This window comes from Callorhinus ursinus, unplaced genomic scaffold (assembly GCF_003265705.2).
Source record: "Callorhinus ursinus isolate GAN/ISIS: 27379988/994484 unplaced genomic scaffold, GSC_fseal_2.0 scaffold9, whole genome shotgun sequence".
NCBI lineage: Eukaryota > Metazoa > Chordata > Mammalia > Carnivora > Otariidae > Callorhinus > Callorhinus ursinus.
Window position 1 is genome coordinate 17,774,298 of NW_027397071.1, and position 26,361 is coordinate 17,800,658.

The 26,361-nt window shown below is 37.9% G+C and overlaps 1 protein-coding gene across 2 annotated transcripts in view; it reads left to right on the forward strand.

Annotated features, from left to right (window-relative positions):
* FRRS1 (ferric chelate reductase 1) overlaps positions 1 to 26,361 on the forward strand; it is a 52,021-nt gene that overhangs the window by 8,186 nt on the left and 17,474 nt on the right. For both annotated transcript variants that reach the window (XM_025872271.2, XM_073896258.1), the window contains exons 2-8: positions 9,474 to 9,669; positions 10,544 to 10,680; positions 11,740 to 11,834; positions 12,941 to 13,088; positions 16,421 to 16,603; positions 23,879 to 23,977; positions 25,305 to 25,452. In XM_025872271.2, coding sequence (XP_025728056.1) covers positions 9,474 to 9,669; positions 10,544 to 10,680; positions 11,740 to 11,834; positions 12,941 to 13,088; positions 16,421 to 16,603; positions 23,879 to 23,977; positions 25,305 to 25,452 — 1,006 coding nt within the window. The remainder of the gene's footprint in view (positions 1 to 9,473; positions 9,670 to 10,543; positions 10,681 to 11,739; positions 11,835 to 12,940; positions 13,089 to 16,420; positions 16,604 to 23,878; positions 23,978 to 25,304; positions 25,453 to 26,361) is intronic.

Sequence of the window (26,361 nt, forward strand, 5' to 3'; positions counted from 1 at the left end):
TAAAAAAATTAACTTTGAAAAACTAATGAATCATGGTAAAAAAAGCCATGAATTCTATGTGTAGTATTACCCTAGCGCTGGAGTTCTCCTGTTCTCTTTGATTGGTAAACTTGGTCTTGGCTTGCTGGCTGTTTGTGCTGATCTTCTGGGGGAGGGGCCTGTTGCCGTGGTTCCCAAATGTCTTTGCTGGAGGCGGAATTGCCCCGCCCTTGTCCGTCCGGGCTAAGCAATCTGCTCGGGTTTGCTCTCAGGAGCTTTTGTTCCCTGCAAGCTCTGGTACAGCTTTGGAGGACCAGGGTGAAAATGGTGGCCTCCCAATCTCCACTCAGAGGAGCTGAGAACTCGGGGCCACGCTCCTCAGTGCGCTCCCAGAGAAAAGCAATCACTCCCATCTCCCTTGTCTCCGGCCGGCCGCACTGCGTGCTCACCCGGCCTGTGACTGAGCGTTTCTATCTCTGGCACTCGACCCTGTGTGGAGTCTCCAAACCCAGTAGATCCCTGCGGTGCACTTCTGCACCGCTCCTCCCTGGGGAGGGAGGGGGTCTCCCTGGATCTGCCGATTGTTGGGTCCCTGCTGGAGGAGCAGTGGCCCAACTGGGCTGCAGATCACAGTTTATGGCAACCCGGAGCCGAGAGCCCGCGCCTCCGCTCTGTCTCTGCAGCCTGCTTCCCCAGTCCAATACCTGGGAGCTTTGCTGCACTCAGGCACCCCTGGTCTTTCTGTGACCCCGAGGGTCCTGAGACCACACTGTCCTGCAAGGGTTCCACCCCCCGCTTATCCACTGGAGCGACGTCCCTCAGTGGAGCCGGCTTCTAAAAGTCCCGATTTTGTGCTCCGTGGCTCTATCACTTGCCAGAAGCGGCCGACGGAGGCCCCCTCCCCCGCCATCTAGCCTCCCGAATATCGCCTCGGGTTCACTTCTCCGCACGTCCTACCTTCCAGTAAGTGGTCGCTTCTCTGTTCAGAGAGTTGTTGCTACTCTCTTCTTCAGTCTCATGTTGAGTTCGTAGGTGTTCCGAATGGTTTGATCCCTATTCAGCTGAATTCCTGAGACCAGATGAAATCCAGGTCTCCTACTCCTCCGCCATCTTGCTCCGCCCCCTGTGTGAGTTTTTCTGTAGGATAAATTCCTAGAAGTGAAATTCCTAGGTCAGAGGTTAAGCATATTTTAGTTTAGTAGGATACTGTCAAATTTCCTCCAAAAATATTGTGCCAGTTTACACTTTTCATTGTGATGAGTGTGCTCATTTTTCTACATTCTTGCTTATACTGGATATTAGCAGTCTCTTGCATTTTCCATAAAATGACAGGCAATGAATTTCTTTTTTTTAACATAAAAAGCATAGTGTACAGAGATTTTTGTATCTTATTTTTTCCCATTTAACATCTGTTTTTACATGGGTAAGAATTTGATGCATGAAATAATGGAGGTCCCAGTTAGAAGGCAGGACATGGGTAGAAAGAAGGAGTGGTGCTTATTCCAGGAGTTAGTACAAATGGTACGTTGTTGCAAGAGCATGGGAGAAAAAAAATCCTTAAAATGGGGTTGGGCTGAATAGTATGAAACATTAAATGTCTAAAGTTTTTGTCCTTAATAATTCCTGGGCAGCTGATGAAGGTTTCTGGGGAGAAGAGTGATACGATAAGAATTGTGCTTTAGGAAAATGATCTCTGATGTTGTGTAGGACAGATTGGAATGGAGATAAAGAAACAGAGGCCAATTGAGAGTGTTTCATTAATTTTGGTGACAGACAATGAAGGCTTTGTGCTTGGAGGTGATGGCGGAATGGAAAGTGGCAAACAGATGTAATAGAAAGAATGGAAAGTAGGAGAGAGATGCAAAAGGGGTAGGTAGGAGGGTGAAAGGGTGGAGGAAGAATCTGAAGAGCTTGTTTGGTAATTGGGGTCTAAAAGAGTATTTGGGGTCAAGTCTTGAGAATATGGGGTTTCGAGTATTGCTGACCAGAAATGGGTTGACAGGCCACCATCAGAATAGGGAAGTCAGATGTAAGAGCTAGTGTGGAGGAAAAGATGATGAATTTCATTGCAGACAAATTAAGCTTATTGCCGTCCAAACAGCAGTCTACATAGAGTCGGAATTTGAGTGAAAGCATTGTGGAGATGTGGGGTGGGGGCAATTGGAAGATTTGGGAGATATCTTAGGGATGAAAACAGGCCATGGAAATGATGATGAGATTGCAGAGAAATGTGGGGGCCAAGGTAAAAAGTCTTGGGAGTGGATACGTTCATGTATGAGGCATGAAGAGGAACCAGACTTAATTACAATATTTTTACAATGACTATTTCTGACATTTGACCTCGGATCTAGGTAGACAATCCTTTAAGGGCCCCCAAAAGTCCATGCCCACTTTTTTCTTTCCATCTTTGGTTCTTTTATTGCTTTTGTTCAAATTATGTACATTCTGAACCTGTTTTCCTCCATAATGCCTTGTTTACTTACCATGTCAGCCTTCAGGGTCTGATCTGAAGTTATGGATGGCTTATTGGTTAAAACCTCAGAAGCCAGATCAGAGACCATACTTGTCACCACTCATTTGCTGTGCCTCTGATAAATGTCTTAATCAGTGCCCTATTTTACATAGTGGGAACGATTATACCCTTCACACCTTCCTGGGTTGTTTTTAGGAATGCATGCTGAAGGGTGCCTGGGTGGCTCAGTCAGTTGAGCAACTGCCTTCGGCTCAGGTCATGATCCTGGAGTCCTGGGATCGAGTCCCGCATCGGGCTCCCTGCTCGGCGGGGAGTCTGCCTCTCCCTCTAACCCTCTTCCCTCTCGTGCTCTCCATCTCTCATTCTCTCTTTCTCAAATAAATAAATAAAATCTTTAAAAAAAAAAAAAAAGGAATGCATGCTAAATCCTTGACATGATGTCTGACATGTTGTAAGCCCTTGGTAATTGTTAGCTCTTCTTATTTTCTCCTTATACCTCTAAATATCTATAATGAAATACAATTTTTTCCTGTTCTGCCCCTGTGTGATCTTAGACTGCAGTTTTTTATAACCTCCTTGAGCTTCAGTGTCTGTATGAAAAACAAAAAAACAAAAAAAACCTTTGTATGTTTCTTCCAAGGATTAGAGTTCATTTCTGTGAAGCACCTACTGTGATGACTACAATGGATTCAATAAATAGTGTCATTTAAATGATAGATTAATGGTATTTGCTTTTGTTTCATTATTAGTTTTGCATTTTTAGAGAAGGGGCCATTCCACTTTCTACCTAATTTTGTTTTGAGGACAGGGCTATTGTGAGGGCCATGTGGAACAACCCAGATGAAAGCTCTATATTATGTTATAAGGTATTTGCTTCCAATCTTTTTTCCAGAGGTGACTAAAGAAGATGGAAACATTACTTGCTGAGGATGCTGTGATTAGGGAAACCAGGATTAGATTGTAGAGTTCCCCATTACTTTTTCTTTAGTGGTTTCCTCTACCTTTCCCTTTACTTTTTCTTGCTTTTACTTAAACTCTAAATTCCTTTTCAGAATTTTTTTCAACCATTTATGTTGTTAGACCTGACAGATCTCAAATTGGTATTCAATATGTCATTTTTGGTGCCCTTTGTTTTTTAGAACCATCTCTGAAAATGTCATAACTCTAATTGTTAACTAAAAAAAAAAAAACTTTTTTTTCTCTTTGCTTCCTGCTGTGCAAATGGAGTCTGAAACATTTTTATCTGAAGAAGTGGAAATACTTGACCTATTTTTCAATTTCTCTATAATTTGACATTCTCCTATCAGAGTCAACTTAATTTTTGATGTGGAAGTTTTCTATGAAGGTAAAGTTAAATTGCTGGAAAGAAAGGGAGCACATTTTCTGAAATATTTCAGAAGGCTTGAACAAATTAAATGCAGGTGAAAGAAAAATATGAAAATCTTACTTGTCTAACCACAACAGTGTTGGGAAGAAATTAGCACGCACTGCTGTTAAGGAAATTTAATAGTGATAATAAATAATGGCAGTTATCATTTATTGACAACTTGGTGTTTTTAGGCATCAAACTAGTTGTTTTAATGTCCATTCTTTCAGGAACTTTAGTTCTATGAAAGAGTTCTCTATATTGCTTCTTAGGCTCCTAGAGTGGACTCAATATTTTGTTTTTTTTGTTTTTTAAAGTAAGTTCTACAACTAATGTGGGGCTTGAACTCAGGACCCTGAGATCAAGAATTGCATGATTTACTGACTGAGCCAGCCATGTGCCTTCAAACACTTGTAGTTTTTTTCTAAAGTACTTTCTGTGCCCAATGTGGGGCTCGAACTCATGACCCTGAATTCAAGAACCCTATGCTCTACCGACAGCCAGCCAGGTGCCCTTCAACATTCTGAATTAGGCTAATTTAGATTTCAACTTTGTCACAGTATGCCCCCACTCACATTGTTCATTGTGAAATTTGGATCCTTGCTGGATTTATTTTCTTTCTACATCCTTCTCTCTGCAAGGAGGGAGCAGTGATGCAAAGTGAAGAGAGAACATGGACATTGCCCTTACATTTAGGTTCTAATCCTAAAAATATATGTGATTTAGGGTACATTCCCTGGCCTCTGTTTTTTCATCTCTAAAATGAAGATACTATCTGCTTATTGTAAGAATTATATTAGATATAGTGGTATCTTCTAAGTTCTCATTAAATGTTTGTTTCTTTTTCTTTTTCTCCATGCTATGTCCTCTTTCTTCCCTTCTGTGTAATAGAAATGTAATCCTTTTCTTTATGTCTTAGAAATTTCATTGCTTTCTGCATATCTCTTGTGCCTAGTCTTAACTGTTTTGACTTAGTCTCCTTATCCTTCTTATGGTTCGACCTATTTTTCTAAAATTCTTTCCACCTAACTCTGCCCCTCTATTTCCACCTCTTTCTACCTCTAGCCCTAGTCCCTCTTAGGTTTTTGGTCACAGGCCTGTCACGTTTACCCCAGATCCTATTCGAAATGCTGATGTTATTGCAAATGTGCTGGGTCCCCAAATTAATTTCCAATTCCGCTTGGAATTTCAATTCCATTTTCCAAGAGAAGCAATATTATAAATGGTGGTTCTGTTTCTAGGCCCAAAGCCTGAAGCAAAAGCATGTTTAACTTAGAAATTAATTGAAATATTTTACACTTATAACAAAGGGAAAGAGAATAATGCCGTTGTAATTCTAGTAATAAAATAAAATGAAAACTATATTGAGTAAGGAGTAGTTATTTACTTTGAACCTTGTGGAATGCAGTTGATGGAAATTCTGAAAGGAACGTTTAGATGCTTTAGGGATTGCAGTGTTTTTATGCTATGATTAATTAAAATTTTTTTTCTCATGCAGAAGGTCACCGTGAGAATGCTCATTTATTAGCCGTATTTATAGTTTCTGTTTAGGCTCACAAATGGAATAAAAGAGAATAAGACATTTTCATTGAATAAGTCCATCTCCTATCTCCAAGATCCTCCCTATTGCTTGGCTTATTTTTCTTTGGTTCTGAGAACTCTCCTTTTTTACTGAAATCCTTGATACTCCTAATTTAGAGCTTGATTCAAGGCTGAAACTTAATGGTCTGTATATGCTCTAAAGTAGTATTTTTCAAACTGCAGGTTAAGATCAATTCATAGGTTGTACAATAATGATTCAGTAGGATAGATAAAACCAACATAAAAAAAAGGAATAGAAAATGTATGAATTTATCCCAAGTGATAAAGGTAAATAATGTCTCTTGAAATGTTTGTTGGGTCATAATGTAAAAATATTTCATATTTTCCTTATCTGAATATGGTAAAAAATTACATAAATTCCCTGCATGTAGCAACCCCCCCAAAAAAAACCCCAAACCAACATTTTCTAAATTATTTAAATATTTTATAGTGAATCCTTCTGGTTAAATTTTTTTTTTTAACAACTCATTCCGCATAATTAAAAACCTTGTTACCCCATAGCTCTGCATTGATTAAGACTCTTACTGTGTGCTTATACTCATATCTTGGTAATGTAGATTGAGTGTTACTGGCCTGAGTTCCTACAATTTTTGTGTGAATGTTAACTTTCAGCTTTTTGATGCCTTAATTTAAAATGAATGACTAACAATGAGAGCTAGAGCTTGATTGCAGTATAACTAGACTTGATTAGTTATTTGCTAGTTGAATCATCTGACATGGTTTTAAAAGATATGCTTTCCTCCATTTCTTCTTTTTCTCACATGTTCTTGGAGTGACACAATAAAAAGACATTTAATGACTAATTTGTTAAAAATTCTTAACACAGACTCCTTATTCTAATGATTTTCTTACACCAATGTTTTCCAATTGGATTCTTCTCATTTTATCTGAATTTTACTTTGTTTTAATTAAATATATTGTCTTGATTAATATCACTTGCCTCTGTGGTCCACAATCACAATAATTAAATATTCATGCAAGTACAAGAATTTGGTATTTAAATAATAAAGAATACATTTGTTTTGAAGTTTTATCTTTGAGATGTATGTAGAACATGGTATAAGCAGTCATCATACTTTTTTTTTACTAAATGCCTGTTTTTTAGACAAGAAAGAAAACTATGTAAATATCATCAGGTTTGGGAATATTTCAGTTAGAGAATCAGGATACCTTCTCTTAATTTTTTAAACTAATCTGTTTCTCTTTGGACAGACAAAATGCAAATTATGATACTTTTGTTTTATCTTCTATATTGTACCCACCGTCGAATATGAATATGAAAAACTTCAAAGAATCATACAAAATTGCTGCGAGTTTTTCAGTGCTTGAAGACCTCATAACAGAATACAATATAGTTCATTATCCACATTACATAATTTTAACTTAAATGATTCCTTGAATAACTTCTTACTCTCTTTCATAACTATGCAGTCTGTTGGCATAGGTTGGCTAATGAATTACAGTATTACTTTGAAAAAAGGCTGTTTCTTAAATCATTAACTGGAAAATCCGTCAGTAGCCATTGTAATGTAAATAGAGCTTCACCCTTCATGGTCAGCATCTGACCAAGGATAAAGAAATTGATGGTTTACTTCTCTCCCTGACTACATTTGTTATATTTTCCTAATGATTGACAGGTGGTGGCGCCTTGGTCACTTCCCTTTCTGGGCTTACGCTTCACTCCTTGCTTTGATAATTCCCAATAGCCTTTCCCACTTGGCTTCCTCCCTCCCTCCCTTCCTCCCTCCCTCCTTCCTTCCCTCTCTCCCTCCCTCCCCTCCTTCCTCCCTTCCTTCCTTCCTTTTAATCTTTAAATTTTTACTATTTATTTATTTTTCAAAAAGATGTTATTTATTTGAGAGAAAGCGAGAGTGAGAGAGCAAGAGTGAGAGAGATCGCAGAGGGAGAGGGAGAGGAAGAAGCGACTCCTCACTAAGCAGAGAGGCAGGGCTCCATCCCAGGACCCTGAGATCATGACCTGAGCCGTAGACACTTAACGGACTGAACCACCCAGGTGACTCCCCCCACTTGACTTTCTTAAAATCATAATGTTAGGCATGAAGGTGATCCTGAATTTATCCTGGTTCATCTATTTCACAAATGAAGAAGCTGAGACAGAGATTAAGTGGATTGACGTCATTCAGCTAAACAATGCATAGCAGAGACTAGAAATCACGTCTTGTTTCCACTTTCACCTGGCAGGAAGTCAGTGCCAAATAAATATTTGCTAAACTGGGCTGACTCTTCCCCTATACCATCCTTTAGTTGAGTGGCACATTACTGCATTTAACCTTCATAATAATTTGGCTAAGGTCACATGGTTAAAACTATGACCTTGATCCTCTCCAGCAAATCTTGCCTGGTCCTAAAAGCAGGTCCGCCCCTGACAAAACCACATGAAAGCCATGTTTGAATAGAAAAATTCTCCTACTACTCCACTCTTTAGTACTCCTTTTTTTCTCTCCCAGTTTTATTGAGAAATAATTATTATAGATCACTGTAATATGTTTAAGACAGTTATTTTCCTAAATATTATTTCCTATAGTAATTAACCATTTTCAAAATTATGTTTTTCTTAGGACTCTATAGAGAAATTTTGTGCTTCTCTTATGTTATACATTTTTTTTCAGACGCTCTTGATTTGTTTATTTGTTCTTTTTGCTCATCCTTAAATGGGAAAAACTCTACCTAGATTTGATGTTTGATAAAAGATAGGGGTGTGTGTTACCATTGGACTCTATGCTATCTACTTACAGCTGCTGGTGGAAGGTGCAGGCCTGGTTGAAATGTGTAGCCCCCAGCATAATTTCTGGTGTCTAGCAGGAATTCCTGCAGTTTAGTGCTGGTTCAGTGTGGGGTTTGTAATTTACATGACCATAAAAGAGTAATTTATTCTAGTGATTCTAGGGGTGCTTTTATTTTGTCTAACTCCATCTATGGAGAATGAGCTGCTTGGGTTCTGCCCATCTACAGCCTCTCCATAAGCTTTTTTTTACTGCTATGTAACATGTCCCTGCCATCCTCCTCTAGCCTTGTTATATGCAGTGATTTGCAGGTTCTGAATATAAGGACCAAGTGAAGTGATTGCTGTAGGCTACAAGAGGGTGGGACTGACGTAAAGTAGCTGGTTTTCTGTTAGGCAGATGGTAAGAGGCTGGTAAACTGGACGAGAGAAGAATATTGCTTGGACTGACAATGGTGTTTCTTAATTCAGAAGTACCTGGGCTATGGGTAATAGAAATATTGTTTCTTGCAATTGGTTCTCTGTTATCCTTAGTTTTCAGTATTGCAAATTAAATTATCCACTCTGTCATGATTAATTAATTAATTAATTTTTAAAAAAAGATTTTATTTATTTGACACAGAGAGAGCGAGAGAGGAAACACAAGCAAGGGGAGTGTGAGAGGGAGAAGCAGGCTTCCCGCAGAGCAGGGAGCCTGATGCGGGGCTAGATCCCAGGACCCTGAGATCATGACCTGAGCCAAAGGCAGACAGTGACTGAGCCACCCAGGTGCCCCGTCATGATTAATTTAATGGGAAATTGGGAAAAGTCATATCAGAGATTTATTTAGATGATGCTATTTAAATCCAGAAGAAACATTTCTTATTTGTTCTTTAAGCTTCCTAGGGTAAAGTAGAATAGAATCTTTCACTTTTAGTGGACTGGTTTATTATTTCTAAATCATGCTAACAAAAGCTAACATTTATTTTCTTCCTTGTCAGACTTTGGGTTGTAACTTTATTTTATTTTTTTGTATCTTCATTTTATTAAAACAACTTGAAAGGACGGTGTTAGTTTCCTAATTTTTCAGGTAAGGAAGTGGAGGCATAAGTGATTTGGTTAAGGTCTCATAATTGGTAATTGGTAGAGCCGAGATGCAAATCTAGGTCAAACTTCACATATCATATTCTTTTTATTACATATTTTTGAAAATATGGTTAGCTGTCTTGGTGTTAACACCAAGCAGCCATCTAGAATTACTATTCTGTGGTATGAAAGCTTTATATTTTAATTACATATGAGAATAATATACTTTTAATCTTCTTTTTGAGATGGCAGTTCTTGGATTTACCCTTGGTACCTTCATACTTGTGCTGCACATTAGTTCTGTGGCTAATTATCCCAGTGGAAAAGTAGGACTATCATGCCATGGAATGGTTCCTGCACATGGTCATACTGCGCACCCCGATCCTGTTCACAACATTTCAGTGAGTCAGATGACATTCAGACCAGGAGATCAGATCGAAGGTACTGTGCTGGGATTAACTATTTGTGTTTTGAGTTTCACTCTTTTCCTGTATGTTGAATCTGTATTACTGAGGGATTTATACAGCGTCATTTAAATCTGTTCACCTGTTTTCATAAGAGACCGCCATCTTATGCTTCTCATTTTGCGTTTAACTATTACCGATGACTATATTACTTGAGTGGTATATCTGCTCCCCAATCAGAGTTTGTTTTAAGTACAGTTTTATCATTAGTTAATAAATCTTTTTTAACAGTACTATTAACTCAATAGAAGAGGAAAATAAATTTTCTTTTGTCTGGTTTAAGGTGTAATAAACCCTTCTTCTTGGTTCCGTGTAAACTCTTGTGTTTTTCTGATTCTTCTGGTGAAATGTGGGCTGTTAAAGGTGTGTCTGTAACAGTGTTTTACAAACTATTATCTGCAATTCTAGAAATGCAAAATATTAACAAACTCTGACAAAAAGAGCATATGGAAAAATAAATTTGGAACCCTCTGTGTATTATATATAATGTACTTCGGAGGATTTCGTCCTGCAGAGTAAGATGTTAAAAGCCTTGGCGGTTTTCAGTAGAGAGACAAGTATTTACTTTCATTCAGCATTTTTCAAACTAATTTGGCCCCATGGACTACTCCCTGACCATCACCTACCTTCCCCCCCCCCCCCCTTTGGAATGGCTGTTGACATCTCACGGAATGAATGTCCTGTGGAACACAGTTTAGAACTTCTTTGGCTACAGGATAATTGCTACCATTTTCTCTTCTGGAGCAGTTTTGTATATGTATGTCAGATTCGAACTGTGAGTGCCTCCTCTGAACAGTTTCCTTTTGGGGATGTTGCTAAACCTCTTAAACATCTTTTTGTTTGTTTCTCAGTTACCTTGTCAGGGCAACCATTTAGAGGCTTTCTCTTAGAAGCACGGGCTGCCGAGGATTTGAGTGGCCCTCCTATTGGCTCCTTCACATTGATTGACAGTCAGGTGTCACAGCTTCTGACCTGTGAAGATGTACAGGTTTGTGTTATGTTTGAAATCTGTTGGTTTCCGTGAATCTTTTCACTACAGGGTGGTAGTTGTAAGATAAACAATGATATTACCCGTGTATTGCAGACATTTAAGTAGATTCACACCGAGCAGCCTTTCCCCTTAATTTTCCTATTTGCAATATATTTTTTACACATCAGCATCCTAGAAAAGGTGGTAGCTTAAAGGGTTTTGATATTTTATATAGTATTGACTCATATTGTATTGATTATAAAGGGTGTTAGAATTGAAGATAGGATTCTAGAGTCGGACAGAGGTCTAATTTTTATCATTCATTCATTTAATAAACATTTATTGTATCAGGAACTGTCCCAGTGTGATATGGTGATGAGCAGCTAGACTTGTTCTTTGAAGAGCTCAGAGCATTACACATAGGTAGAATATATGGACATATGTATGATACATAAGTAGAACATAAGGATATAGGACAGATATACAAGAACACCTAAGTAGACTTAGATTAGAAACACACAGGATGGGTAGGAAGCATAGCAGGGAAAGTCACACACAGGCTGGAGGAAATTGAGAGAGAGCTCCTTGGAGGAGGTAGTCTCCACGTCAGGCCTCAAAGAATGAGTAGGAATTTGCCAGGTGAGTGAAAGTGGGAAATGAGATTGTTCAAGGGAAAGGTATTCCTAAAATATAGTGCTGTGTATGTGGGGGCAGGAATTTTTTCTTTTGATGACTTTTCTGCATTCTCTTTGTACCTATTAATGGAAGGAATATAAATTTATAGTATAAATGAAATAAGGAGCAGGCTCTATATAGCATTAACATACCCAGTGTTCATAACCCTCTGCAATTCTTAAATTTCTGCTGACTTTAATTTATTGACAGAGCTGACTGCTAATCTGGTGTCCACTAGCCAACATGTATTTGTTAAGTTCCTGAGTCCCTGTTCTAAATAGAACAGTCTTTACCAGGGTGTCAGCATCACGCAGTGATAGATTACTTTGCAAAATGGTAGTCGTTCCAGCCATGCTCAACTATTGAGTGACTGAATGGTCATTCTTCTCCATTTTATTTCAGGGATATGCTGTGAGTCACACAAGTCCATCCAAGAAAACAAAAATTAAAGTCTACTGGAATGCTCCGAGCAATGCTCCAGATCACGTAAAGTTTCTGTGAGTAGGAGAGCTTACAAATCTGCAACTAGTAAAATTGAAACAATAACCGTCTATATCTTTGATACCTATTGGACATTTACCTGTACAGGAGAGGTTTGGTGTAGTAATGACACCACCTTAGTGAGATAAGTAGTCATTTTGCTTTTTGTTTGATTTTTTTTCCACCTAGCACAGGACCTGGCACCTAATAGGCACTTAATAGACATCTGTTGAATGAATGAAATATTGCAGTGCCTTCAAACTAAGAGGCATCAATTACTACTATTAATACTTAATATGGTGTATGGACTGATACATTTTTTTTTTATTTGCTCTTGTCTTAACAGGAGAATATGAAAAAAAAATCCTGAAATTTGGGTGACTTTTTTGTAGTATTACAACTTGCAGATTAGATTGTCAGAAAAGTAAGATGGTGCATGCCCTCAGAATTATGAAATTTGGTAGAATTGGAAGTCCTTACTTCTATGTGCAAGGGGAAGTGGACTGTCATAAAGCAGTCTGATATTCCCGAGTGGTGTTTGAGGCATATGTTTTAAGGAGAATTTCTCTCTTGGCACGTCTCTGTTTTTTGTTCCACTTTGTACACAGGTCCCAGCACACAGTAACACAGCTTCGCACCTGTGTGTTGTGTGGACTGTGGCACCAGTAAGAGCTGATGGTTGCTTATGCAGCCTCTATATAGCTTCTCCCTGTAGCTTCCTGCTACACATGCCCTGTGGAATAATTTGAACAGCACATTCTGAAATGGGTAGTAGTAGCAGTGTGTTCTTTATACGTCAGGGATTAGAAATCTGTGCATTTTAGTCCTTAGATCTGGCATTCAGGACTGCCGTGAGTATGCCCAAAGAGCGGACAAGGAAGAGAGGAGAAGAGAAGAAAAGAAAGATCGAGAGCGAACAAGAGAGCAAGAGCAGTAAAGTTCATTTAGTGATGAGGTGGAAGAGTCATTGGAGATTTGCCTTAGACAAAAGCAGTAGTACTGTCAGGTAGTATTAGGTTGTGTGTCCCTACTTTATTCCTTTTCTCCCCCCCCCTTTTTTTAAATTTGGTTATGATGGGCCAAAATCAGGGTTCTTTTTGATCTCATTAGTACTGAATTTCAGAGTCACAGTTGTTGAGAAGTATAAAATCTACTGGGTGAAGATTCCTGGACCTATAATTTCACAACCAAACGCCCTGCCTTTTACAACACCTGAAGCTACAATAGCCCCTTTGTCGACATTCCCTCCGGTCTCCCATCTACCCAAATCAGTAAGTAACATTTTTATGGTTTCACCAAATGCAGTCTGTAATAACGATGTCTTTGGAAATTGTGGTTCTAGGCTTGGTGAAATATGTAGAGAAGTAGTTGTACTGGGTCGCGGTAGTAAGTTTTTGGGACTTCTGCAGGAAATCTGAAGGAAGTCTTCATTGCAACATTATGACTTACAGATCAGAATAAAGGCAGTGCAAGATCCTCCGTGCTCGAGTTGTGGATCTGACATTCATACAGAGTCTGTACAGCTAAATATCAAACGTGGAAGAGGAAGATTAAAGCTTGGGCTAAATTTAGACAGGATTTGGAGGAGAATCTTGAAATAGTGATGTAACTCAGATCTGATTTCATGAAAGCCAATGAGTACTGGGGGATTCTTTGTGCTGAACTACAGAAGCTCTTCTGCAAACTCATCAGCTAGAATTCATTCAGGCCCTCTGGTTCAGAAGAATGATGACTGAAAAAACATATCTTGTAAAGGGTAATGCATACTGGAAACGTTAGGAAGTTTTCACTGAAAGAAGTTCTGATGTTAGACTTATTAATTTGGAAGTGCATGTAATGGAAAATGTCTTACAGCAAGTTATTACAGTTGAAAGAACAAACTTGGGTTTGATTCCCAACTTGTTTACTTTCTGTGTGGCTTTCGACAAGCTACTTAATTCTCAAGGGCTCAGTTTCTTCACCTATAAAATGAGAAATCTTAATATCTAGATCTTAGTATCATTATGAGATTAAACAATGTAATGAATATAAGGTTTCTAACTACTTTGCACTTACTAGAAATTCTGTAAATATTCCTTTTTTCTTTTCCTTCTCTTTTTTATCTTTTTATAGCTCTTTGTTCTTGTAGGGAAGACTAAGTAAAGCACTTGTGCTCCTTTGTAATGTCTCATTTTGTTTTCCTTCTACATTTTGCAATGTATGATGATTTTATTTGACTACATTATTATGAATGTTACACTTTTGACCATATAATTAGATCTTCTATTTGCACTTGTCTATTTAGTCTTTTTTCTTTTTAAAGATTTTATTTTTAAGTAGCCTCTACACCCAACATGGGTATTGAACTTACAACCCCGAGACCAAGAGTTGCACCACATGTTCCACTGACTGCGCCATCCAGGCACCCCTCAGTTTACTTAGTCTTAATATTTAATTTCAAAGCTGCTTTAGGGGAGTAAATAGTCATTTTGGACCTGAGCTTCCTGGTAGGAATCTACTGACAAAATTATCTTTCCATATATTCACATAAAAGGCATTTGTTCTCAGAGCTTTTATGGTATCTCTGCACCAGGTTTGTAACCTCTGATTATAGAAAGGTTTAAAAGAGTCATGAGATTATAGCATTTGTAGAGCTAGAAGAGACCTCAGGGTTCAGTCCCTGTTGTTAGTTGAAGCTATACAAGAGAGACAGTAAGTTCTTTAGCAAACATGCTGGAGTAAAGGGGAGAGCAGAGACCAAAAATCCAAGTTTTGTAGTGGCTTGTTCTTTCCACTCTACTGCAACTTTTCTTTGCATTACTGTGAAATAATAAGAAATATATATATATATATATATATATATATATATGTCTCTGCCATGATTCCTGCTAATATTTGGCCATTGACCCCAGTTCCTGATACAGAGCTCCTAAATCTCTTGTAATTTCCTGAGTGGTAGGAATACCTTTTGTTCTAATGAGGTAACTCTGGGTGGGTTCCTGGGTGGGGGAAGAAAGACCAACCCATGCTGGGAACTTCCTACCTTGCTCTCTATTTTCTAGAGATGAAAGAGGGGCTGAAAATAGAGTCAATAATCCATCATGCCTTCACGATGAAGCCTCTATAAAAATCCCAAAAGTATGGGGTTCAGAGAGCTCCCAGGTTGCTGAACACATGGAGGTCCTGGGAGGATGGTGCCTTAGGGTGTGGAAGCTCCATACCTCTTCCCACATACCTTGCCCTGTGTGCCTCTTCCATCTGACTATGCCTGGGTTGTGTCCTGTAGTAATACACTTGGCGCACCTGGGTGACTCAGTTGGTTAAGTGTTGGACTCTTGATTTTGGCACAGGTCATGATCTCAGGGTTGTGAGATCGAGCCCCACGTGGGCTCCATACTCACCAAGGAGTCTGCTTGAGATTCTCTTTCTCTCCCTCTCTCTCTGCTTATGTGTGCTCTCTCTCTTTCACTCTCTTCCTAAATAAGTAAATATCATCTTAAAAAAAGGAAATAATACACTGGTAATCTAGTAAAAAAGCTGTTTTCCTGAGTTCTGCAAACCATCCTAGTATATTATCAAACTTGAGGAGAGGGTCATGGGAACCCCAATCCCCTCCAGTAGGAACCTGGAACTTGCGATTAGCCCTGAAAGGAGCAGTCTTATGGGACCGAGCCCCTAACTTGTAGGATGGAACACTAACTTCAGGTAGATTGTGTCAGAATGGAATTGCGATGTGGGATAGGCAGTTGGGGTCCCCAGAGAATTGCAGAATTGGTTAGTGTGGGAAAACCCGCCACACATTTGGTGGCCAGAAGTATTGGTAGAGTAGAAGAAATGAGAAGTTTTTTTTTTTATTCAGTTGCCATTAGATTTAGTTATATAGTATTTAACTCTCTTCTGAAATACACCCTTACAGCGCCTTCTAACAAGACCACTGCACATTTGCTCTGTCAAATTGCAGAGCTATTTTTTTGATATACTTCCTCTTTTTTGCCATAAGAAGCTCTGAATTAAGTGACTGTAGATTGTTCCTGTTTTTCCTCCACTAAATTGTTATTATTTGGAGTGGTGGTATATATAGGAATAATCGTTTTTTCTTGTAATTTTAATATCCAATTCGAACCTGAATTCTAGAAGCAGAGTTCAGGATCTAAACATAAAAACTTGCTAAGAGTTTGTCCATTTGCTTTTTAAAAGTCCATTCTAAAAATTTAAGGGTACCCTTTAGGTAAGAATATCAATGTGGACTTAAATATTCTCTAAGATGTTTTTCAAAATTTGCTAGAAACTTTGCTCCAAAACATAATTAATGTGAGATATTTTGGGTATTAAAGTCCTTTTAATTTTGTGTATTAAAATCCTTTTAATACTCATGCACATTATAGTCCAATTAATGTTGTCTTCCAGATTTTAATTAAAATTAATTAAGTTTAAAAGTTCACAACCTAACTACTACTTTGATTATTTCTAATTTGGGATGTGTCTTTTGTTTCCTTCTTTGAAATATCTATTATGAGAAGATATTCTTGTTAAAATTTGTGCTTCAAGGTAGTGGCTCTTTTATCATGGTGAAATGAACTGCTTGGTTGGTAATTAAGACTTTTTCTCCCTGTCATTTTTCTAGTTCAGTGCTTCAGATTGTGGGAACAAGAAGTTCTGTATTAGAAGTCCTGTGAACTGTGACCCAGAGAGGGAGCCTGCCTGTTTCTTCTTGTCCTTCACACGAGATGACCAATCAGTGGTGGTTGAAATGAGTGGTCCCAGTAAAGGCTATTTATCCTTTGCGTTTTCTCATGACAGATGGATGGTTTGTATCCCTCACTTACATAAGTGGTAATGAAAGAAAATTACTAGAGGGACTGTAATCAGTGGCGGTGTCCTTGGTTCTAGAGTCAAATGGTCACACTTAACAATGGGAAGGGGAAGGGCAGGGCAGGACACGGTAACTTAGAGCAGATGCTGACCTAAACATCTTTGGGTATTTTAACAGTTGTGCAATTACAGAGCTCTAAGAAGAGGCCATCCTACGGAGAGTTAGGAAAATCACTCTATATCCAGTGGACTTGCCACTGTATCTTTCTGTTTCTGTCTGTCTCTTTGTGATAAAAGCAAGAAGTGCAGTTAAGAAAAGTTGCTCTGCATAAAAGTCTTATGTTATTTGTGATGCTTTTCCAACCCTTGTTTTCTCGAGTGGTCAGCAACCACAGCATGGGTTGCTGCCTCGGTGTCCCGATTTTGGCAGTCATTGGTGCCTATCCCAAACAGAGAATGACACCTGGTGTGTCCAGGCATAAATATATTCTTCACTGGTAGGTTCCTTTGTCAGATCTAGGGAAGGCAGCATTTGTTTTAAGCTGATTCTCGCTCTCCCTGGGTAGTGCTGAATGGATTAAATGGTTCTATAGATGTGGTGTGGAAGAGCCAAGTGCTGCAGAGGCATCCTGGTCTCCCTGAAGGAAGGCAGGAGAGTATGGCCAGGACATGTGCGAGTCCTGTTCAGAGCAGAGTTGGCAGGGAGGTTGGGGATGACTACAAATGGAGAAAGCCTCTTACTTCCACGTTAGCAAAGGCAATGGGTCTTTTCTAGAGAGGTTTCTTCCTGTCAGGTTTTAAACTTAACATCACTTCTTTAGGGAATCCTATTTCAAAAAAAGAAAAGGAACGCTGAGATTCTGTACCAGAAGAACTAGTATTTTCCCTAAAAGTGCGCTCTGATCGCATTAGTCCTTGTATGCTGCTTGCAAGTTTTGCAGGAAGCCAGGGGTAAAACGTTACACCTAGATATTTTACTATATGCGTATGCATATGACCTAGATATTTTACTATATAGTCCTTGAATGCACCCATTATTCTCTTTCATTAAGCAAAAGGTATATCTTAAACTTATGAGAGATAAGATCTGTCATATGCTTTTATTTTTTATTATTTTTTTAGAAGGGGAGGGGCAATGGGAGAGGGAAAGAGAGAATTTTAAGCAGGCTCCATGCCCAGTGCAGAGCCCGATGCGGGGCTCGATCTTATGACCCTGAGATCATGACCTGAGCCAAAATCAAGAGTCCGACACTTAACCATCTGAGCCACCCGGGCACCCCAGATATGTCATGTGCTTTTAAAAATAATATATAAGGCATTATGACTCTTTCTTTTTTAAAGTTGTTTCTTGGGAAATTTTATACTTGAATGAATGATGTTACAGTAGTTCAAAATGTTTTCCCCATTTCCCTTTTAATTGTCATCAGACCTATAGCATATTCTTTTGGGTATTTGCAGTTCTGGCCAAAATGAACCAGGTTTGGCACCTAAGGGGGATGATGAGACTGGATTAAAAATAAAATAGGACGACACAGCAATGAGGAAAGATGGTGGTAGTGCTTGTTGTGTGAATGTGATGGAACTGGTTATGAAGGAAATTCTGAAGATGGCCCCCCCCGCAAGGATTAGCAATGGTGGTCTCGTTTGGAATAAGTATGTAGCTTCATCTCTGACATACAGTGCTCATTGAGATATGTGCTCTAGTCCCTTAAATAGAAAACATTGCAGTCACTTTAGAGTCAAACTTCATGCAATAGTATATTCACATTTTTCTTTTTCTGGTCACATAAAATCTGTCAGCTAGAGGAAAAGACAGTACTGCTGCCCTGGGTGTGGTAATGAGGAGCCCATAAGTAGACCCGTTGTTTCTGTTCTAAGTTGTAGGCATAGATGGCACAAAAGCATTTGTCTTTACTTCAAGATATATTTATCTTACTTAGAAATCTTATGTTTCTAGTATAGTACTCATCAAAAAATGTTTATTAAAAAAGATTTAATTATGCAGGTGCAGTTGATTTACAGAGCAATCTTAATGATTAAAATCATCTGTACACCTGTTTGCCTAAATTAGGGGAAATAAATCATCCTCAGAAAATATTTTTAAAGTGGTTATTTCTATTTTTGGTTATTTAAAAAATTTTAGGATATTTTTATGACCTGCTGTTTCTTTTCAGTACCTAATATAAATTTAAATACTGAAGGTACCTGATGCTATGAATACTAGCTAAATGATACCTTTTTCAATTTTACTTGTAAATTAATGATAATTATTTTGGTATTAGACTTCATCACTAAAATTGATGAAAAGTATAATTTTCCGTATTTTTGCTAACAATGACTTGCTAATGTCTGAATTTTAATGAAATTTCAAAGTATACACATATTCCCTATCTCAGATACTTTATTAAATGATACAAAGTTTATCAAGAAGGCATACTATATATTAGCTTCTGTTGGCTTCCTTCTCCTGTGCAGTGTCACCTTGCTCTGTACAAAATTTCTTAATGTTGAGTTCTAGAATGTTGCCAGTTCTGGCCTCTCTTGGGATTTCCAGTGGCTGGCTGATCTTGTCCAGATGAGTATTCCTGGACAACACTAACCATCATTTATAAAACTGAACTTAATATCGTCCCTCCTCACGTTTCCTGTGTTCCCCATTCTTGGTGATCAAAAACAGTAATAAAAAAGCAGTTACCATTATTGATTTCTTGCTTCTTTTCAGAAACTGTTCTGGGCAGTTGATAGACTTTCATTCATTGCTGCCACCATCTTCTTTGGTGTTCAGGGAATTTGGTTGTGACTTAGATTCTTCCCTTTTATTCACCTCAGGTCCTTCTTCCTCCTACACACCCCCAACTTTTTGTTTTGAGAAGTTTTAAACCTACGTGAAAGTTGAAAGAATAGTACAACAAACACCAATAAGTTCTTCATCTACACTTGCCATGTTCTCTCCCTCTCCTTCCCCCACCAGGTGTGTGTGTGTGTGTGTGTGTGTGTGTGTAGATTGACTTATGAAGTGTATATAAAACACGCAGTTTTTTCCCATACCGTTTGAAAGTTATAGCTATCTCATGACATTTTATCTTTAGAATTTTTATTAAGTATCTCCTAAGAACAAGGATATGCTCCTATAATTACCATAATATCCGATCACATTGAGAAAACTTAATAATATAATAATTTTATGCAATATAGTCTATATTCCAAAAACCTCAGTTGTCCCCATAAAGTCCTTTATAGCTGTTTTTAAAAAAAACTTCTGACCCAAGATCCAATCATTTATCACCCAATACATTTAGTTATCATATCTCTTTGATCAGTTACCCTACCTATTTTCTAGATTTCTTTTTAGTCCAATTCTGTAGAATGTTCCACAGTTTGTACAGTAGATTCAGGTTAAGATTTTTGGCACAAATCCTACCAGAAGTGTTTGTCTCTATCTCAGTGCATCATATCAAGAGGTGTGTAATGTCAAATTATTCCATTATTGATGATTCTATGTTTGATCACTGGTATCTGTCAGATTTTTCCATTGTGAAGGTGTATTTTCTCTTTTTTATTTTAAAGAAAGATTTTATTTATTCATTTGACAGAGACAGTGAGAGAGAGAGAGAGACAGAGCACAGGCAGGGGGAGTGGCAGGCAGAGGGAGAGGGAGAAGCAGACTCTGCACTGAGCAGGGAGTCTGATATGGGGCTCGATCCCAGGGCAGAAACTTAACCAACTGAGCTACCCAGGTGACCCGAATTTTCTCTTAAATAAGTAATCCGTGGGGTAATACTTTGAGGGTGAATATTCTGTTCCTCAATAACATTTTACCGAATGATTTTAGCATCTATTGCTATTCCTTTCCTGAAACAGTTATTACATTTGTGGTTGCAAAATGGTGATTTTCTAATTTATTTATTAACTGGTGTTCTTCTAAAAAGAAGAACTTTCTTTTCTCTGCATCTGCCCTTCCCTTTTGGTGACACACTATGGACTAATGAATTCCTTTGGTCTGTTGTGTTATAGTTTATCATCATCATTCCTGTTTTAGATGCTCATATTAACCCAAATATGGTTCCTCCAAGCTGTTTTTTTTTTTTTTTTTTTTTTTTGGTGCCCTTTTGATGTGTCTCTGTTAGTTTTTTGGTGTGTCTTTGTTTTCTGGTGAAACAAGATGTCCACTCTTATACTGTTTTGCATTTTTATTTCTCAAAGTAGGTCTGTTTCTTTTAATAGGAATAGTGTTTAGAAGTCAAGCTTTGGGTGCTAATGTGTTCATTGCTACCAATCTTTTGATTCTGTCTTTGACATACTTCTTCATTCTCTTTATTGTATTATCACTATCTCTGACTTGGCTTACACCTTTATTGTCATTTCCAAATCGCTACAGTGACCCCTCACTAGTCCTCCTGGCTCCATGATTTCTCCTTTAAAATTTTTAGCAATTTTATTCCATTTCATCTTTCAACAGTCACTGTTGTTTTCTTCCTGGGCTACCACGGAAATCATCTCAATCCTATCCCCAGGAACCTTTAGTAGTTATAGGAAAAATGTTGTTCTTCATTAGCATGGCTTTCAAAACTCTTCAAAGTCCTTGTTGGAATTTCTAGCCTTACTGTCTATGTGTGTTAGCTAACATAATCACCTGTTCCCTAAAAGTTTCATATATTTTTTTATTTCTATGTCTTTGGTCCTGGAAGTTCCTCCTTTTGGGAAACTTTTCCTTTAATCTCAGCTCTACCTTATCAACATATAAATATTTTTTATTTTCTAAGGCCTACTTAATATCTTTTCTGATAAGTTTTTTCAAACCTTTGGCTCTACATGATTTGTGCTTCCGTGGTACTTTGTCTAAACCTGTTTTATCATAATTCATATACTATTATAACTGTCTCCGTTAAAAAGTAGTCTTTGATTGTAAGAACAATCTAGTCATCTTTGTTTTTCCCACACTAATCTACACAATGTTTTCTGAACAGAGTGCATTCTAAATGCTTGACTCAAGAGAAACAAATGGGAGAAAGAGGATCTGTCCGATTCAGAAACTTGGTGGAACTTCTTACATGTGTGCTTCTGTGCTCCAAACTTGGGGTTTCTAGAATTGCCTGGAGCCTAAGGTTGTAATAGCAACCTTCTCATACTCTTCACTGTAGAGTAGTGAGGACTGAGAGTTACTTCTTCTCCATCCCCATCATTCTCTCCAATATTTGAGAGGTCTGTCTGCAATGAGTTAGTATGGCAGTTGGCTTATCATCATTTTGCCTCAAAATCAACCATTTTGTTATATTAAAATTTGTTTTATTAAATAAAAAAAGAGGTTGTATACCTCAAAGGTGATAGTGTAGAAAACACACATTGTTTGTTTAAATTAGAGATCAGTGAACTTTTCCTGTAAAGGCCCAAGTAATAACAACTTTAGAATTTGTGGGCATATGGTTTGTGTTCTAAACACTCATCTCTGTGTGGTAGCAGTGAAACAGCAATAGACAATCCATAAATTAATAGGTGGGACTGTGTTTCAGTAAGACTTTATTTGTAGATACTGAAATTTGGATTTCATGTTTTACTCATCATGACATATTCTTCTTTTTAATAAATGGTTTAGAAATGTAAACACTGTTAGCCTGTGAGCTGTACAAAAAGAGGCATCAGGCTGAATTTGGTGTGTGTGCCATAGTTCGTTGATTCCTGGTTTAAATCACCATGACTCCAAAATTTCTTGAGTTGGGCTAATTCTTATTTGAATAGAAGATGTGTAACAGTGAATACTTGGTTTGCTAAGGTTATGTATTGGGAGTTCTCAAAGGTGGAACTTTAAAAAATAAATTTAAAATATGTTAGAAGTCATTGGGATTAATAGCAAAATTTATTATAAATTCTCAGTCTTGGCTTTGTTTAAGGAGTTTAGTGACTACAACATATAAAAAGATCTTGTTAGATAGTTTATGGAGAATGGTTTAGAATAAGTAAAAGAACCAAAACTATACACAGTAATTTAAAATGCAGATTATTTCTTTGTACCATCATTTAAATGTAATTTGAAGATTCTGTGTGCCCTCTGATAGTCACTTTAAGCTCTAACTTTTAGAGCTAAGGAATATTGGAGACTAGAGAGTAGATAGGAATTAGACTGACAGAAAATACCTCCTTGAGTTCAGACAAGTTGGTCTTAATATGTAATCTATTGAGTGTGTACAACATTAGCAGTATTTGATTACAGTCCTCATCTTAAAAGTTACCGCCCCCAAATCCAATATAGTGCAGTGCATTTATAGTTATGAAAATTTGTAAGACACAGATATTTATTTATAAACAATGTTCATAATAAGTTCAGTGAAAAAAGGTAACAGAACTGTGTATTTTCCTATTTGGGGTGAAAAAATAGGTATAAATACAAATAGGTTTGGATAAATATACATGAAAACATTAACAGTGGTGTTTGGGTTTATGGGCATATAAACATGTTATTTTAATCTATTTTTACATTGAAATTGTGTTGCTTTTGTATTATAACAAAGTTATTTATTTATATTGAATAAAGTATAGTTGACACACAATGTTACATTAGTTTCAGTACAACATAATGATTGGACAGTTTTTTTTTAAAGATTTTTTTTAAAGATTTTATTTTTTTATTTTTTTTTAAAGATTTTATTTATTTATTTGAGAGAGAGAGAGAATGAGAGATAGGGAGCATGAGAGGGAACAGGGTCAGAGAGAGAAGCAGACTCCCTGCTGAGCACGGAGCCCGACATGGGACTCGATCCCGGGACTCCAGGATCATGACCTGAGCTGAAGGCAGTCGCTTAACCAACTGAGCCACCCAGGCGCCCGTGATTGGACAGTTTTAAATATCATGCTATGCTCATCACAAGTGTATCTGCTATCTGTTACCATACAACACTGTTACACCATTGAGTATATTCCCCGTGTTCTACCTTTTATTCCCATGACTTATTCATTCCACAGCTGGAGGCCTCTGTCTCCCAAGGCCTCTCACCCATTTTGCCCATCCCCCCACACCCTCTCCTCTGACAACCACCAAGTTTGTTCCCTGTATTTATGGGTCTGTTTCTGATCTTTGTTTCTTTCTTCATTATAGCAAAATTATATTAAATTAATAAATTGGGCAGCCAATTCTCTTGAGTTCATAGCATCATTAGGATTGAATCAGTAAATTATGTTTTAACAGCATCAAATACTATTTGATTTCATTAGGGATGCTTTTAAAAACAAAATGTTGATATTCCTTTGAATTTTTCTCATTTGCAAATATTTTTAGGGTGATGATGATGCTTATTTGTGTATTCGTGAAGATCAAACTGTGCACATACAACCTTCCCATTTGATGGGGCGAAGTCACCCTGTGATGGACTCCAGGGTAGGTGTGAAAATTCTGGGAACCTCCACCTGGCTTGTCCGTCTTTTGGCTGTGTGGCCAACAGTGGAGTAACTTTGCTGCAAGATAGCTCCCTATCCTAAGCAGAGCCAGAGCAGGAGTCTGGCAGCAGGCTTCCTTTCTTATAATAATCTGGGAGAAACTTTTCTGTGCTTTATTTTATTTTAAAAATAAAATATAAAAATAAATTATATAGTATTATTATATTGGTATGTTTAATTTATTATTAATATTATATTTATATTTTAATAGTATATATTAAAGTATATTTTATTATTATATAATTTAATAAAATTATGTGTATTTAAGGTATACAACATGATGGTTTGATATACATTGTTTTCCTACTTCCTCTCTGAGGAATACAAGAAACATTTTCTCCTGGCTTATTTGTCTTTATCTCACTTGGCAAAATACTGTTTTTACTTTGAGTCAGAACCCCACAAGTCCTCTAACCAGGTAAGAAACTTTGGCAGATGTACTAACCCCATCTGGCCACTGACACAAAATCAAAAACACTGAAGAGACAATTAGGAAGTAATATGCCCGTGGCCACAATGTAACATGTAACAGGGGAGAAGTCCCAAGCCCAGGGGAAAGCTCTACAGAGAGCGCAAAGTCTTAGGCAACAGCTACCGCTTCCATCAATGCTCATCTGCCAATGCCATGTGAAGAGAGACACTTCTCTACCAGAAATAGGCCATCTCTGGCACAGATGCTAAGAAGAGGCACAGAAGACAACTGTCCAAGGCACTGAACCAGTCTCCGCCCTATACACTCCTCTTTCTCATTGGACGAGAAACTCTGTGTCATTAACCTAAGCCTCTTCTTAAAGATCAGTCTGTAAGCTTTTGAAAAGGAGCTGATGCTCTGACCATCTTCATTGTAAAATATTCTTTTCTAACATGCAAAAAAAAAAAAAAGGATTTAGGTGACACAGGCAAGAATTCATCTTTTCCTACAAGAGAAACTTGTCTCGTGCTTTTCCGAAGTGTGGAAAAGGGGGGACGGTGGTCAAAGGGTACAAGGTTGCAGTTACGTAGGATGAGTAAGTCTAGAGATTTAATGTACAGCATGATGACTGTGTCTAGTAAAACTGTATTGTATACTGGAAATTTGCTAAGCGAGTAAATTTCAGGTGCTCTTACCACAAAAAGAGGTAAGTATGTAAGGACACAACTGTAGTAATCATTTCACTATGTATATAGTTTTCCTGGAAAGGAAATCCAGCAGGTCAGGATTTTGATCATATTTTATTTTTAACAAATCTGTGGAAAGTGCTGAGAAGACCCATTGTGTACGTTTGTAGGGTGCTCTTGGGGATCTGGCTTGGAGGCTGGCAGATGGTGTTATGCAGTGTTCTTTCAGAAGAAACATTACCCTTCCTGGGGTTAAGAATAGATTTGATCTAAACACAAGCTACTACATATTTCTAGCAGATGGTGCGGCTGATGATGGTATGTATATTGATGAAAACTATCTTTTAAAGTTTTCTTCTCTCTCTTCTTCCCTTTTCCACCTTTCCTGAAGAGACTATTATAACTGCTCATTTTTTAAGATACACACTTGTGGGTAAAGAGTTATCAAAACCCTTTTCCATTTTTGCCTGACAATTCGACTTTGAATGACCTTGCTTTGTTTCCTGGGAAACTAGATAAAAGTAGTGTCAACTATGTTATAAGGTGACATGCTTATGATAAAAATGACTTCTGGCTGGCAAACTGCATTTGGACCAGGAAGAACTATAAATACCTAGTAAGAAGCCATATCTTTGGGCTTCCCTAAGTGTTGTGACGTTGGCAGATTCCTGGCAGGGATCCTGTAAGCAGTGACTGTGGGATTGTTGCAAGAGATACTGGCTTTTATAGGATAACCTGTCTAATGTGAATCTTTATCTCCTTGAACCTGAGCTTTCTCCAGGGAGGTGGAAGAGGGGTAGAGAGAATAGCTCCTGGCCAACTGAAAAAGGTGCTACAAGATCTCCCATCAAAGGAAAACACCTCTAAATGCCCTGCAGCTGTGCTTGTCTCTGTCCCACATCTAAGTGAATTTGATGCCAAGTGCAGCCCGCGGTAGTTTTCTGTGTTTGAATATTTACTTTATCCTCTTTTTTTTTTTTAAAGAATATTTCCTTTGTCCTTAAGACTGCCCTGGTGGGTATTGCAACACATATTAATAAGGATTATTAGATTTTGTTTAAGGTCTTGGCTGATGATGTTTTGAAGAACTACAGGAAATGCCAGGGTAGTATGTAGTGACTCATCTCTTGGGAGATAATACTGCCCCCAGACTTTGAGAATATAGCTTCCTTTGAAAATGGTGAGAAGTTGGGCGGATGGAATGGAAGGATAGGGGGTGAGGTAAAG